The following is a 15,987-nucleotide window of genomic DNA, read 5'->3' on the forward strand; positions in this document are numbered from 1 at the left end:
AGGGTGCATTTAAGAAGATTCTCAAATTAAAAATATCATAATTTCTCCAGAAATATAAAACTATGAATTGTAGATCCTCAAGAAATGAGATCAGAGCCAGGCAATTTTTGTGTACCACTTGCTAGAGAGTGATACTGGGAACAATCAAAGCTAGAGGTACTTATAGGAAATGCAGCAGTCACCCCATCGAGGTTCAATGCCCTAGGGAATACCCATCTTCATTGTAAAAGGTATCCCAATATCACCTCTGTATTTGAAAGAAGACCGCGTTTTTAGACTACTTGGCTCAAGCAGTTGACAAATAAATTATTTGCCAATTCAGGGATAGTTGTTCTCTCATCTTACCTTTCTCCTTACGGTGCTCAAAATCCATTGCTTGCTAGTCAGTCCCAACGCTGCTCAGAAGTTCTGACCTACGACCTCCTCCTCTAACAAAGGAGGACTAATCCTGGTGAGTGGATAGCAGGACCTCAGTTGCCAACTGTGGCCCAAACTCATGCCCCCAGTTGTACCATCAAGCAGATGTTAGCTAGGCTGGAAACAGATGCTGGCTTTGTGCCACCATAACCATTTTTATGGTGGCACAAAGCAAAAGCAAAATGATACCCATGCCTTTTGGTTGCACCAGAAAAGCCTTTGTTTGTGACCGTGACAAAAGGCCATAATAATCCAGGTCACTTTTTCACAGTGCGTGTCTATTTGATTTGTGGCGGGAGAGTGTGAGCAGCCCGGAGCTGCCTGCACTGTCCAGCTGTCCTCGTTAAGGGTCCCAAGGGCTTGAGCCCAATCCTGCACTCCCTGGGACTTGCCATACAGCATCAAGCACCTCAGGCCCCAAAAGTGCGTGTCTTGCTTTCCTGGGGCTATCTCCAGGGGCTATCCCTGCCTACACAGACACCCTGGCAATGCCTGGGGGCATGCTTCTGTAAGGGAGGACACATTGCCTGTTGTCCTGCATGATCAGCGGGCCGGGCAACAGGCAATGTGCTTACCCAATGAAGCCGATCAGCTGTGCCAGAACATCCCAGCACAACTGATCCACTCCATTTAGCAGCATCTCCTTATATCCTCACACTCTAATTAATAACTGTTTGCACGTGAATTGCACCGAATCATTTGCTTATCAAACAATAAGCTACATATATTTCTTCCCAAAGGATTAAGACAATTTGGAATTCAGAAGTGTTCAGTTCACATGAAGAACACGAGGTGGCAGATAGTATTTGGCACTATGTTGCAAACTGAGTGGATAGAAATCAGTTTGGGGAATTATATATTAATTAATCTGATGCTCAGTTTGGAAGTGCCAACTAGATAGAAAAGTCTGCCATTAGAAGTGCATGGGAACATAATTAATAGAAGGTTTTTCACTGCACTGAGCAGCTGACGTACCTGCTAATAGTCTAAATCAATGACCAACTGCTTACTGTTAGAAAAACAGCTGGCCTGTTTCAACCAACCAAAGCCCTGACATAATTCAAGAAACTGTTATCTGTAAAACAGGACAACGCCAAGCATAGGTACAGAAACAAATCACGTAATTTGCTACTTTCCAATCACCTAAATTCATAATCTAAAGAGTGATTGGAGGCCACTGTCCCAGTCAAATCACTTTTACTTATGCCTGGGCAGTCAGGTTTCCCCTATAGAAGCAGGTGGATAAACACATAAAATGTGGCTTATGTTCTGATTTTTCTCCACCTCGGAACAGTTATAAAAATCTTACGATAAAATGAACAGATTCCATTTTTACTACCCATGGCTTTGCTCAGTGGTTCTTCAAGAGCTGTCTTCCAGCTTCAAAAAAAGGCAGCAGCTATACCCTTTGAGGTTTTGACTCAGCCCTGGAGCTGTTTTGCAGAGACTAATTAATTCTTCCACATTGTTCAGTATAATACGCAACCTCTTTTTTTTAAAAACTTTTTTTTTTTAGTTAAATTAAATGAATATGCATAAAATAATCAAACAAAAGCTATTTTAAAATTCATTTCCCCCTAGGTCCTGTTAATAAGCTGACATTCACTGTTTGCAAGGCAACTGCCTGACCACCTGGCAATCATCAACCATGAGATTTTTTTTTGTTTTATTTTTATCAAATGTGGAAAGAGCTGATTAGACGATGTATTATTCTGATGTAGTTACATACAGATATCTGGAGATGCATCTATACCAATTTATCTACACTGAGACTGTTTCTCTCTTAATTCTGCAGATGTATAATAGACATTTCTATGCATGTTATCCATGTGGAATATGTATGCAAGTATCCATGTGGAAAAGACATTGATGTCCCAAAGGCACAAACAGAGGTCAGACACCAGCTCCATTGAAAGCAATGAGATTTAGGCATCTAACTGCCATATACAACTTAGAAGAGTTCCCTTTATATATACACATATATTGAGCATGCCATACTTGTACCTTCATAGTGAAGACTGTATTTTTACAACATACTCTCTTCCTACACACACACACACACACACACACACACACAAACTCATCCTACACACACACACACTCTTCCTACACACACACAGTAAGCTAGCATTCATATTATTTTACGCAGGAGTCCAATATATGTGTTCACATCAATCCAGAGTGTAAATGCCAAGTAAACAGAAGGTGTTCAATACATTTAATTTATATCTGTGTGTTCCAGAAAGGATGATGCATTAAAGAAGATGCCCAATTAGTTGATAGCTACACACTCAGGACTTATCAAGTGTGCCTCTACACACAGTTTGTCATGCCTGAAATTATTGGGGTAAATCAGTCTTTCACTTAAGCTGGTAGAAACTTTGTGCAAAACTTTTAGTATAACTACCAGCATTAGTTCTAATTATTATATAACTACACTATTTATTTAAATTTAAATTCTTCTCTGTAAATCTTTCCATGCTGGAGAGATTGCACTGGGCTCTGCAGACTGTTTTGTGCTGGAATAGGTTGCTATGCTCTACAAATGGGCCCGAAAGGTGGAGATGGGGGAATGGTTCATGTGATTGACAGTTCTGCTGAATATTTGAGACAAATAGTAGGGAAGACTGATGGCATCTGGAATAGCTAATAGGATGAAATGGTAACTACAAAGGATCACCTCTACAAATTAAACTGCTTGTTACTGAGGAGGAGAAGTGAACTCCCCTAACCCCAAACCTTTGCATGTTTGTCTATTTAAGTAGTAATCACTGGCAACTGTTGTGCTGTACAAGTGGAGAAATAGAGATTGTGTTGATAACATGATATTACTGTAATGAAAGTATCTTCTTTGGTGGTCTTAATTCCTGTAGGCAATGAAAATACCACTTGAGACTTGAAGAAATGGAAACACATGGAAGACTGCAGCTTTCCTTAACTACAGCAGAAACACCTTTAAGCATCTATGACGAATTTGCTAAAGCATCACAAGCCACATAAGTAAACAAAGCTAAGATTTCCAGATGGGAAGGAAAGCCACACTTAGAATCCACAAAATAAAGAGAAAATGCCTGAATATGGACAGGCAAAGCCCCAGTTCTGAAGTATCCCAAGCTCTGAAACATGCAATCTATCACGTAAGAGACAGAAGAGGTCAGCCATTAATTAACATCCAAATTAAAGCTTTTCAAGTAAGGGTCAAAACTGCCTTTGTTTTGACATTTAAATCACTGGCAATGTATTCCCTAGTTTAGCATGCAAGACACATCACCCAATGCCTTTTTGTTAATTGCCTCCATTTTTCAAGTGTACTATTTGATTTATTGTCAATTAAAAATACCCCAAAAAGCCACGACTCATGTATGTTAAGTATAAACATGATTAATGTAACACAAGTACATTTTCACATCTGATGGAGCTGGTTAGGAACTTTCTATCATCACGGCAGGGCGGAGCATTGTCACTATGAGTGACCTGCCAGCCTAGCTTGACTAAGATGAGATGGCTGAAGGAAAGTGTTTGAACGCCACAAGCAAACTGGCAAAAAGTCTAAATATTGTAATTAAATTAAGTAACTGATCACTCAATCAAGGAAACTGCAATCTTGCATATTTGACTGCAAAGTATGGTACTATGATACTATAACTCTAGTGACATTACCTGAAGGATGGGTTCAGAAATCTACAAGAAGAATGGAGCAGGTTTGGGGATTTGCTCAGCTCAAAAAGTTGTTCCCAGTCTTTAATACGTCCCACAATTGTTTACGTCTGTACTCAATATCAACCATCCACCCAGACCCTCCAGGGTTAACTCATGACGCTGAGTCTTTCCCAGCCCTTGAGAAGGAGCTGTGGCCACACCCCATCCTCCTTCCCAGGTGGTCTCCCACTCGTTCTCAGCTTCCAGTCCCTGCTTCCAGCTCTAAGGAGCCTGACTCTGCTCTCCCAGGTGTATCTCGCTCTTTAAGATCGCTCGCTGTCTGAGGTCTACGGTCTCTCTAGCTGCATCTCCCTGTTTCCACTTCCACCTGACCCTATCTACCTCTCTTCCCTGGCTCCTTCCTCAGGCTCCTTCTGGTAGCCTCTGTCTGGTTTTCTCTTTGTGGGAGCTTCTTGACTTCCTGCGACTGCTACTTATCTCCCTCAGCTGGCTCAGTCCTCCTGAGCAGCCTGCAATTAGGGTTACCACTCGCAGCTGGGCCAGAGCCTCTGCAACCTGCAGACGGCTGCCAGGCCCCTGGAGCTGACAAACCACCCCCAGGCTCCTCACACTGGCAGTTTGCCACAGAAAACAATTAAGCAATGCTACAACCTAGGAACATGAGCAACTACCCACCCAGTTGAAAGTAACACTCCCATTCCAGTGCAGGTTCTGGACAAACTAAATGTGTGTAGTATATCTTCAGTCCAATGAGGGCTATATTGTGGTTGACACTACGCAGCCACAGAAAGTAAGAGCGGAGAACGAGTGATAAGTTTGTAGGTACATCAGCCATCTAAAAAGGAGCTGGTGCTCTATTATGCAGCAGGTGCCTTGGTCAGGCCTAGAGCAATTCACTTCCCCCACTGAACAGTGCTTTGAGGGGGCAAGGAAAACAGTGCTCCCATGATGCAGCATGTTCTACAATGGCATCCCATAGGGGGACCACATCTTAGCACTTAAATAAACTGCTCCTTTAGTGAAGAGTGAAAAATGCATCAGACTGACAATCTTAAAAATATACCCAGTGTGGAAGAACTAGAATGCAACCCCCACTTTTTTTCCCTACTAAATTCAAATAGAGGTTCTGGGATACCAAATACTTGGCTAAACAAAACTGTTTACAAAAAATCATTAAACTGCCCATGGAAAAGTTTTTCTGAAATAATTTCTTTTGTTAAGGTGTTTCCTGTTATGCTAGCAACTCTAAAATGAGAGAGCCCTTTGAATGCATGCTCTAGAGAAAGTTTGAAGCAATGTTTTGAACATGACAGCTTGCTAAGAATGATCTCAACAAAAGACAGCATGCTAGTGAAAGGTGCAAAAAATCAGAACAGAGAGAGATTTAGATAAGGAAAGGGAGTTTTGCAATCTGATCAGAAAGGATCTATAGGCAAATGCATTGGATAAAAAATTAGGAAAATAAAGTCTGAAGAAGGCTGGTGGTAGCTGTTAAGTAATAATAAAATCAATAAAAAAGGGTTCATTTCGAGTGTAAGGGATGACAGCTAAGAAAATTGCAACAGGATCTCAGGAAAAATAATGGGAAGAATGCCATGTATGCACAATAGAGCAGGAAGTAGTGATGACCAAAGGGGAAGAAGTGAGATTGGCAGTTTGTTACCTAAGCATAAGAGCTGATAAGAGGCTGAGCACAAATCCAGATGGTTTCCTCAAAGCAGCAAAAACATTTCTTTAGTGAGCATTAAAGAGTGGCCAGAAATACAGGCACCAGTTAATAAGGAGGTAAGAAACAACACAAGTATAACTCTTCGAATCCAAGAGCTTCCTACCAACTACATTATCTGGCCTGCTGCATTCTAACTTCCATTTTTTAGTCAAAACCCTACAAGAGCAAGCAGTCATAAATCATTACACAGCCCCAAAAGATCAAGAATAAATATTAAAAAATGCCAAGAAAAACAAAGCAAAATTTATGTTGCATTTACATTTCTGTATTTTTGTTTCATTTTGTTTGGGGCGAGGGAGACTTTGTCTTTTAGTTTCTGAGCCTTTACAATACACCTCATGTCATCATTTTTCCTGCAAGCTTGAAGACCAGAAACTTCTCCCACCCCCCCCCGACTTTTCTTAATGAAAACTGAGAATCTATAATTCCAGGCGATCATCAAATATTAAAATATTTATGCTCCCAACCCTGACTGAAAAGGGAGAGTGGAAGGTGACTGAGCAAAATGCTTCTAGGCTAAGTACAAACAGTCAAAAAGCTCAAGGCTGAATCAATTCAGTCTTCCCAGGTTAGTGTAAACTGCGTAGGTTGAACTGATAAGCAAGTGAACAGACATTCACTTCTGATTTCAGAAATGCAGCCACATCCCTGCAGTGGCCCAGGCCAGAAGCTGGAGGGCGCTAGAGCACACTTCCCTGCTTGGCTGAAGCAGACAGCTTGGCCCAAGATTAGCCCACCCACCCTGTGAAAGGAGGTTTGTGGAGGAGGTGCAAAGTCTCCTGGGAAGCTGGTTAACTTGAATCTGGAAAGGATCTGGGACAGAAGTTCAAGAAACTGATTTAATATAAAAAAAAAAACATTAAGTCTGATACTACATCCATTCAGGTTCATCTTAAACCGGTTTGGCCATTTTGAAAGCAACTTATACGCACTGAACTTCTGTCATGTTGCACCTTTGAACTGGTTTCCAATCACTTATACCAGTTTATGTATAATTTCTATCCTGAGCCCCACAGGCCTAGTTCCACTGATGAATGGAAGAAAGGGTGGGACTCAGGTACTGAAGATACCAGTGACCTTTTCTCTGCATGTCTTCTTATCCACAGGGTAGGTCCAGCAGGCCAAGCATACCCCATTCACCTGCACACCCCATTCACCTTCCCCTGCTCATATATACCCACCCTGGAGTATACTGCACAAACCACTCTGGTGGTGCTTTTAAAGCATACCCATGACCAGCATTTCAGGGATGATCACAGAGTTGTCTGGAAGGCAGTTTCACCAGCACATTTTGAGATGCAGCATATGAGTGGATAGGCAAGCGTGCTGAGGAGCATCCCTGCTGGATCATGCTAGAGATGCAATAGAGACACTCTTATGTTCACCTAATTCTATTCTCCTTATGCACCATATGCATTTAATTCACACCCATTCCTTATCCCATTTTTCTGGCCAATAGCTATTATTCTTCTCAAACTGTGCCTACCATATGTAGCTCACACAAGGAGAGAGCTTCCAGCCTAATATTCATCTCTGCCCTGGCTCCTGGATATAGTGTTACAACCATTCTTTGGCAGAATTTCACAACTCTGAACACAAACTACATACTTTGCCAATGGTCATGACAAGCTAAGGCTATGTGCAACACCTCTCAGCACTTGGAACCAATGCATGCTGCATCTTTTTAAGGGTAAGAAAGCAAACTGGAAAAAAAATGTTCTGAATGCCCAGCTTGACCATTTCAGAATATGTTTTCTAATCTACTGATATCATCAAACTCCATTTCAGATTATTTATCAGGTTTATTACAGAAGGATAATACCAAGACTGACTTTGACCTATATGGTTATTCTCATTTTTCCATAGCTGACACTTGATGCCAGGCCATCTGTAGACTCCACGCTGAATAAAAAGCAAACACGAACAATAATCGTCTTTTCAACTCAAGACACAGAATTGACCAAACAAATCGTCGAGTCTGCACTAATGCGAAAAAATGCCTGAAGAAAGCTCTGTTTTTGTTCACTCTTCATCCAGGTTCCAAGTGAACCTTAAAATTTACTCAAGTAAACTGGTAAAGTTTACCACAGTTTAGTGAACTGTGTAAAGGAGAACATGAAATTTCACTTCACTTCAGTGAGACCAGGGTTTTGGATCTGATGTTTTCATGAATTCCTGCTGCAATTTAGACACTGCTTCCAAGAGCCGAGCTGGGCAATTTTTTTCCCCCACCAACTCTATCTTCACTAAAAAATAAATTAAAAAAAATACAGATTTGTGTTGAACAAGAACGTTGTACAAAATATGTATAGAACTTGCCAAATTCTTTCAGTCAACCAAACAGAAGTAAATCACAGAAATGAAATATTTCCTTTGAAAATGTACTAACAACAAAACAGTTTTTTAATTTAAAAGAATCATGTTTTGCTTCAAAATTCACTTCATTTTTATTAAAGTAAAATGTTTTTAAAAGCACAAAAATAAACTTGCTCCTTTTAACTTAGTGGAAATATATTCTTTTAATTTTTAGGGTGAATCCACCTAGATTAGCTCCAATATAATCCCTCTTCCTTCACCTGGGCTTTTAATCTCTATCCCATGTTATTTTTCAGGTTTCCATTTCTTGGCTTAGATTATGTTTTATATATTTTAATATAAATATCCCTTTCTTTGGTAGCCTTCTACAACAGTTCTCATGCAGATAAAAAGCTACAGTTCTCTTATTTTTTTAGTCTCTACCTGTATTTATTGCATTTCTCAGCAGAAGATATTTAAAAGTTTGCTGTTTGACACAACTTTTTTATTGTTCCAGCAAGAGTACAAATAAAAAGTAGTAAGTGCCTCTAGCTTTGGCCTCTTTTCTTTTCCCAATAAGTTCCATGTGTAGTGAATATATCTCCATTTACAGCTAACTACTAAATACATAGGAAACAGCTATAGCCCATACTTAATTACTGGGGGAAACCTTGGCAATGGAATGTATGATATGTTCTTGTTTAAATTAAAAAGATCAAAAAAACCCAAATACCGTATGATTGTTTCCCAGCTCTTCAGTGCAGAATTAAAAGCTTCTTGGTTTACTGAATACTACAAAGGCAATCACTGTTATAGACCTGCTTTGCATACTGGCTCTATTAATTTACACGCTCATAGTGGGCCTCACATTCAGATACAACTGTTAAATTACACTGCTCTTGAGTAATGGGTATTAAAAAAATGCAACAGCATGATGCAACGTGTATTCAGACAGGCACAATTCAAAATATTGATTCTGCTGAAGATGAGAATAAATAAACTATACTCAGCTTTAATATTTCCATATCCTGGACACGCTGATTCTAGGCAATTGAATTACCTAGAATCCCGTATCAACAAACAGTTTTTGTTGCACATTACATATTATGCCAATTTAGTGTCTGATTATCAAAATAATTTAATTCCCAAGATTGTTTTGAGACATTTCCAACCTCCTGCTGTTCTTCCTCCCATCCTAATATTAACGATGACGACTTAATTATTGTGTCAGTTTCACATCAGTACAATTTGCTGGGTCACCACAGAGCAGTCCAATCAACAGTGACTTACACAGCTTGTCCTTTATGTGGCTGAACGGACTGAGGACAAACAAGCAAGAGATTTGGTCAGACGCGCAGCTAAGATAAAGAAGTATTCAGACTGAGCCAAAGGAAACACAACAAGGTTATTTCTATTAATCAAAATTTTACGTATGAATAGTACTGGTTTTTTGAGCCAGGAAATCTTCAGGTGTTTAAACACATGCTATGCCCAGCACACATTCTATTTAACCCAACAGGGCCGTTCAATAAATTGCAGGTCTTGTGTTAACAGAAATGAAGCTTTGCATCTAATGGAAGCCAAAAACGTACTCAGAACCTCTAAAAATTAAGCAACTTAGCTTTGTGCTTTACTTCAAAATCATTTTTCAAACGGTCAAGGTAAAAAATTTAAAAGCCAAGTTCTACTCAGGTTTTTTAGGATGCGTCTACATGTTGCCAACGGTGATGTTGCTTTAGTACTTCCTTTTGGAAGTACTAAAGCATAGCTCAGGCTGGGTGCGCACGGTTAGATTTCGCCACTATGTCACGGTAGCGGCACGCTTTACTGGGGGAGAAAGCCCCTACAGCAACATAGCTGGCAATCACGTGTAGGCCCACGTGATCGCTGCAGTGACATAGCATCCATAACAGCAGCATAACATCGCGGTAGGGTGACATGTGGACACACCCATAGTATTACTGAAAGGCAGTACAGTTTATGACTCAAATTACTTTTGAACATGGAAGTTGAGTTCCTATGTCACTCACTCAAGCACTTCAGAGAATTTTATCCCAAAACTGGATTTTAGAACTTGATATCAAGTTGACAGGAGCCTTCTTTTGATTTAATTAGCTCCTTATCAAGTCAAGGTTTAAAGCACTGCACAAATTCTAGTACATGAATTTGAAGCTTGGCAAACTGTGACAGGGCTAAAACATTGGCACACAATATTATAAATCTTAAATAAATAGGTAAGGAGGAAGGGAAAAATGATTCCTTAACTGAATTTGGTTGCTTGTTGTTTTTAACCCAAACAGTGAACCTTACTTTCATGTGAATGGTTTGACTCAATAATCTGTTTTAAACAGTCAATAATCAAACACAAAGTAACTAAAAGCATGTGGCTAGTAATGGAAATCACGGGAAAAAGTTGTCGCACTTGGTTGTTGCCAAAATAATGTCATTTACTACTTCTGTCAAAAGTTCTTTTAAAAATGATTTATAAAATCCATGTGGGGTGTGGTAGTGGTGTACCTACTGGTTGACAGCCCAGAAGTCCCAAATCCACAAGACAGCACCAATACATAGTGAACAGCAGTACCACAAGTTTTGCAACACTGCCTCATTAAGGGACACACACAAATGAACTCTTGGGTGGAAATATTTTAAAAATTTCTAGAGTCCGTTTCAGTCTCCAGCGTACCTGCTATGATGCTGTGAATTAGTGCCAGCCCTAATGGTGAAGTTTGCGATGTGGACACCAGGCCATTAGAAATGCGATTGGCCTCCATAACGGGAACGGAGTAGGTCAAAGAAAAGATGGTAAAAGTCTTTAATCCCTAGTGATCTTAGACCAGGTCTAAAATGCATTACATTTACAGAAAAGGTTCTCATGGACTTGAATAGGCTTTGGATGGACCCCAGCCTGAATTCAGATCATGCCTGTACAGTGAATTTGTAATGAAATGCAAATCAAGGGCCTTGTCTGCAGCCAAGCTCTGATTACTGATGGCATGAGAACAGGAAAAAAAAAAATCCAGAGGCAACTCATTAAGGAAAATCAGAAAATGATTCTGAGTTCCCAGGTAAACATCTGAACCACAACGGATAAAATTACAGACTACTGTCAACTTTAATACATAGAAAGAGTCAAAACCTGTATAAATATATGATTACGGAGAAAAGAAGGAGCAGGGGGAGCTACTGTAGCACAGCAATGAAAGCTGTGCATTGAATCCTGTCAGAAGAAAGAAAATGCTGATCGAGTCAGGGTGCAACATGAACACACAGACTGTGGTTAATACAGATTTTTTGCAAAACTGACATATGAAAATGACATTCCTTACAGTTCAGAATTGGTTGATCCTTTGTGAATTCAGATGGCTGTTCAATATGAAAAACCTTTTGTTGGAATCCAGGGACACATCCTAAATCTTCTGCAAATGTAAGCAGCAGAACCTGAAAAAACAAACAAAATGTACTTTTAACATCCACTTATTCATTGATCGCACCGGGTTTTGGGAATGATAGTGGATTTGGACTCAGACAAAAGGACATCCATCACATCACACCTTGCCTTTAAAACTTGCTAACCATCATTTTGGGTAAAATCTTTGATTTGTACACGTAGGCAGATATGAGAGCTGCAAAAAAAATCTACACGTCAATAAATTCTCAAATCCAAAAGGTCCAACACACACGCGCTTGTTTTTAAGCGCATGCATAAGTTTTAATGGAGTAACGCGCTGCAAGTATATGCTTACATGCATTAGCAGACACAATACTGTATAAATATGTGCTTAATTTAAGCACACTTTCAATGTATTTTAACAACTTGTTGAATCAAAGCCTCTACGCTTATTCTAATTAAGCATTGCTCTCAGCTGGGGAAAGTCCTCTACTCAAGGGTGACATGCTGCATCACAGAAGTTCCCTTTATAAAAACTCTGGTAGCTGATGGGAAATGTCTTTTTTTTTCCTTTTCTTTTTTACCTTCAAGCCACAGTTTGCCTGGTTTCCCCATAATCAAAAAGTTGTTTACCCCAGCGAAGATTGAAAATGAAATGTGTGCATCATATTGGAGGTGGATCTGAAGGTTAAAGTTAAATACAGCTCATATGTGATCACCAAAGCTCCCTGTCATCACAGGAACACATTGGCAAGGGTGGGGGGGAAGGTTAAAAGCAAAATAAAATTGGTTGGAAATAGGTACAATGCCAATCTCTGTTTCTGAAGGTTTGTGTTCCATCACTGAATACAGACAAACAAGCTGAAAGGCTATTTTTCCTGGCAGGTTTGAAATGGCAGAGAGGGAGTAAGAATGCCTGAGAAAGGAGTGAGACGGGGGGAAAAAAACAGTTATGGAAAGTTTAAAAGTTAAACAGATCAGGGAAAGGGCGAAGAGGGGAGTAAATGAGGGGGAGGAAGACAGATTTAGTTTTCCAATCCTAATTTTCAGAAGTCATTCCTAGTTTAAAATTGCCCAGGAATCTGTAGTTCCCTAGGGGCAAAATGAGCAGAGTTGGTGCCCGGGCAAATCCTAGGGAGCAGAGAGGGCACGTGGCTCCAAGAACAGAGGGGAAGCAGTTGCGAGCGGGGGCAGGCACGTATTCCCAGGAGCAGGGGGATATGCCGTTCCAAGAGCATGGGGGGATGCACCTTTCCAAGAGGACCACCGCCGGTTGGACCCACGCTGGGAATTTCTAAACAGTTCCTGGCAGAGCTGTTGCAGCGGCTGCCTCTGCCACACATTGGCATGCACCAGCTGTTGTTGTTAAAGCAGCAGCAGCCGGTGCCTGTTTTGGAGTCACCTGCATGGGCAGAGCTGTACCTGGGGTAGGGCAAAAATCGGGGCAACTACCCTGGGCCCCAAACTTTGGGGGGGGGGGGGCTACAGAGCTGGGTAGAGTGGGCATGGCCCCTCCCATGGGACCTGCCTGGAGTTGGTGGGCAGGGATGAAACACGGGGACCCCCCTCCCCTTTGCAGGGGTACCACAGACCCACGCAGTGTTAAGGGGCCCCAGACAAGCTGTTTTGCCCCTATGGTCGGCTCTGTGCATCGGTATGCTGCCAGGGCATGAACTCGGGTGGGGAGGAGAGGGGAGGAAATCCAGCGCCCTTCCTAACTTGGCAGCCAGAGTGAGTACTCCTCTCGCCGACCCCTAGTTACGCTATTGCAATTCTCAACTCAGTACCTTTTAGGATGGACTTTCAGAGATGCAGAATAAATGATGGATCCCTTTGAATTAAACTAATCAGATCCAAAATGCCTCCTTCAACTGGATACACAAAGAAAAAAAAAAAAAAATCAAGTAAGGGACACATGGGAGTGGGCACACAACCTTCATCACTCTTTAGAAGATAGATATTATTATGGGATTTGAACACAAATGGCCCCAAGTTGTGAAGCCTTAGTACAAATCCTTTGTTTGCCAGTAAGGCAGGGCCTCATCCTTCTTGCACGGGGGAACACTGTTCTAACAAATAAACCTCCTCCACCGTAGATCGTCCTTCCAGTGCAGTGTGACTTTAGAAGACAAGTCGGAAGTGTGAGCAGCCCAAGATCACACTGCTCCCTACTTAGCCACCGCTGGTTTGGTCTCGTTAAAGAATCAAAATGCTACTCGAGTTTGTAACTTGCTTTTCTCCCTTGCTGCACTGCAGAATCACTGTTGGCTTCTGAGGCAGGAGGAGGATGGATCTCCACCTGGTCAGTCTCATTTCCTCTTACAGAAACAGACTCTTGGGGAGTCTATTTCACATCAGTGACACTTGCTGTAAAAGACTGGCTAAAAAGTACACGCAGACTTTGTGCAGTAGCCAGAATGTTTCGTGACAATTGAATTGGCAGTGTTCAAACTGTAGCAGACAGACACATTTCTCATCCTTAATGACCTGCGCTACATTTGTCCCTTTGTTAAAGTAATAAACTATAAAAGAGACAAGAGACTGAGCCAGATAATAGGCCAAGCAAGGTCTAAGTCGTTTTACTGTATTGTCAGGTTTCCCATACAACTGCTGCAGCCCTTACTTTCCAAATATGTTTATCCACAGCTATGCTCAGTTAGCGGCCATATGCGGGCCTAGTCTCAGATTGAGAGATGGCACAAATCAATCGAACGGCAATTAACTAATGGAAATACACCAACGTTACACCAGCTGAGCATACGGCCGCCAGGGTCTTACTCTGTCCTCCAAAGGTCACTCAGTCCTGAGGACATAACTATACTAATGCTATATTTCAAAGCCTGGACTCAAAAGTGTGCAAGTGGGACATTCAATGAACATTTGATATCTTTCCATCTCGCTATCTGAATATGTAAATAGACCATTTGCATGCAAAAATAATCATAATCATAGTAATGATGAATCATAGCAATAATAAATGTGTACGTTTCCTGCACAGTTGAATCACTGAATATTGACACATGTCCACTGAATGAGGATGCAGAAGCAGAGGCAAATGCAGAATAAAGTGTGCCACTCCTTCTAGACTCCCACCTCGGGACACAAGTGGTGAATTAACAAAAGTTACACAATGAGTCCAGATTGAAAAAAAATAATCCCAGCGAATTCACATAATTAAAGGGCAGGCTAAAAATTAATTACAAACAGGAATTTGCTTCCAAAGATAATTATGGCAAAGAAGAGACAAATCATAGTTTGATCTCCCACAGCATCTGGCATCTTGAAGTTACAACTCATATTTTGCAGAGCTATAAAAAAAAAAAAAAAAAAAAAAAAATCCTGCTTTGGACATCAACTCTGTCAGTATGTTCGGAAGACATGTTCAGCCTATCAGATTTCTGACAGTGTAAGTTTGCTTGGAAATCAGAACAAATCTAAATATGCCTCAAGTTAACTTCTGTAAGGCTGGTACACAGGCCTCATGTAACATCAACTTAGCAAACAGAATGTGACCTTTACTCTCTTTGAAATAATTATAAGACAGAGCCCTGGCCTTGCCGTGAAATGGAACATTTTATTCTAACTGTGCAATTCTAAGCACTTTCTTATCTTCCAGACGTTAGACAAGATGTCAAATTTGTCATCACACAGAAGGTTTTTATTAATTATCTTTCTGAAGCACAGTCCTTCTTGTAATTTATTTTTCACACCGAGAAAATTCTCCTATTGAACTAAATGTCTATCTTGTTAAAAATTTGTCTGCTAAAAGGTCTTTTACTTTTAAAAAGTCCTGACAAAAATAAAGCAAGGACAGATTTTTGTTGAAAGCAAAATGGAATATCGGTTCAAGCCGAACGCGTTCCAGAAATAAGCAGCGCGTGGAAAACATGTGCGTCTGCTCTAAGAAAGTTTGCTGGTTGCTTAACTCTTTAAAGAAAGCTGGAAGTAGAACTGGCATCTGGAGTCTACTTTATCCCAAAGACAGTCTTTTGTTTTGCATGAAGACGATTTTTAAATATACAATGGCACACAAATGGTGTTCAAGCTTGCACATAAAAAAGCTCCATTTAAAAAAAAAAAAAACAATCCCTTTTAGCAAGGAATTTAAGTATATACTTAAAAAGTCAAGCCTATGCAGAAATACTTTCCTAAATATGGTAGGCATTTTGTTCAAACTGGGATCTTACTGCTCTCTATCACACTCCAGTGCCTATGAGGAATTGTAATGATAAACGGCAATATATCACAGTGCATTTAGGAGTATAATGGAGTCCTACAATGATGAGTGCTAGCTTCCATATTATTAAATATATTCATCTATTACCTGAAAGAAAGCAGTAAGCCTCATGCCAATGAAATTTCACAAATGCTACAGTGGGAATAGTAGTGAGACAGAAATATAACTTAAAAAGTTACCCAAAGATATTAGGAGTATGAATGGAAAGAAAGAAACTAAGATTCAGCATAGTGCAATGCCAAGTAATATTTTGTATTA

General features: G+C 40.5%; 1 protein-coding gene across 1 annotated transcript in view; it reads right to left on the reverse strand.

Annotated features, from left to right (window-relative positions):
• CDH13 (cadherin 13) overlaps positions 1–15,987 on the reverse strand; it is a 948,741-nt gene that overhangs the window by 768,953 nt on the left and 163,801 nt on the right. The window contains exon 2 of the mRNA XM_019505469.1: positions 11,431–11,542. Within this exon, the coding sequence (XP_019361014.1) occupies positions 11,431–11,542 (112 nt within the window). The remainder of the gene's footprint in view (positions 1–11,430; positions 11,543–15,987) is intronic.

Source organism: Gavialis gangeticus, unplaced genomic scaffold, assembly GCF_001723915.1.
Source record: "Gavialis gangeticus isolate Ggan-Ray unplaced genomic scaffold, GavGan_comp1, whole genome shotgun sequence".
NCBI classification, from domain to species: Eukaryota; Metazoa; Chordata; order Crocodylia; family Gavialidae; genus Gavialis; species Gavialis gangeticus.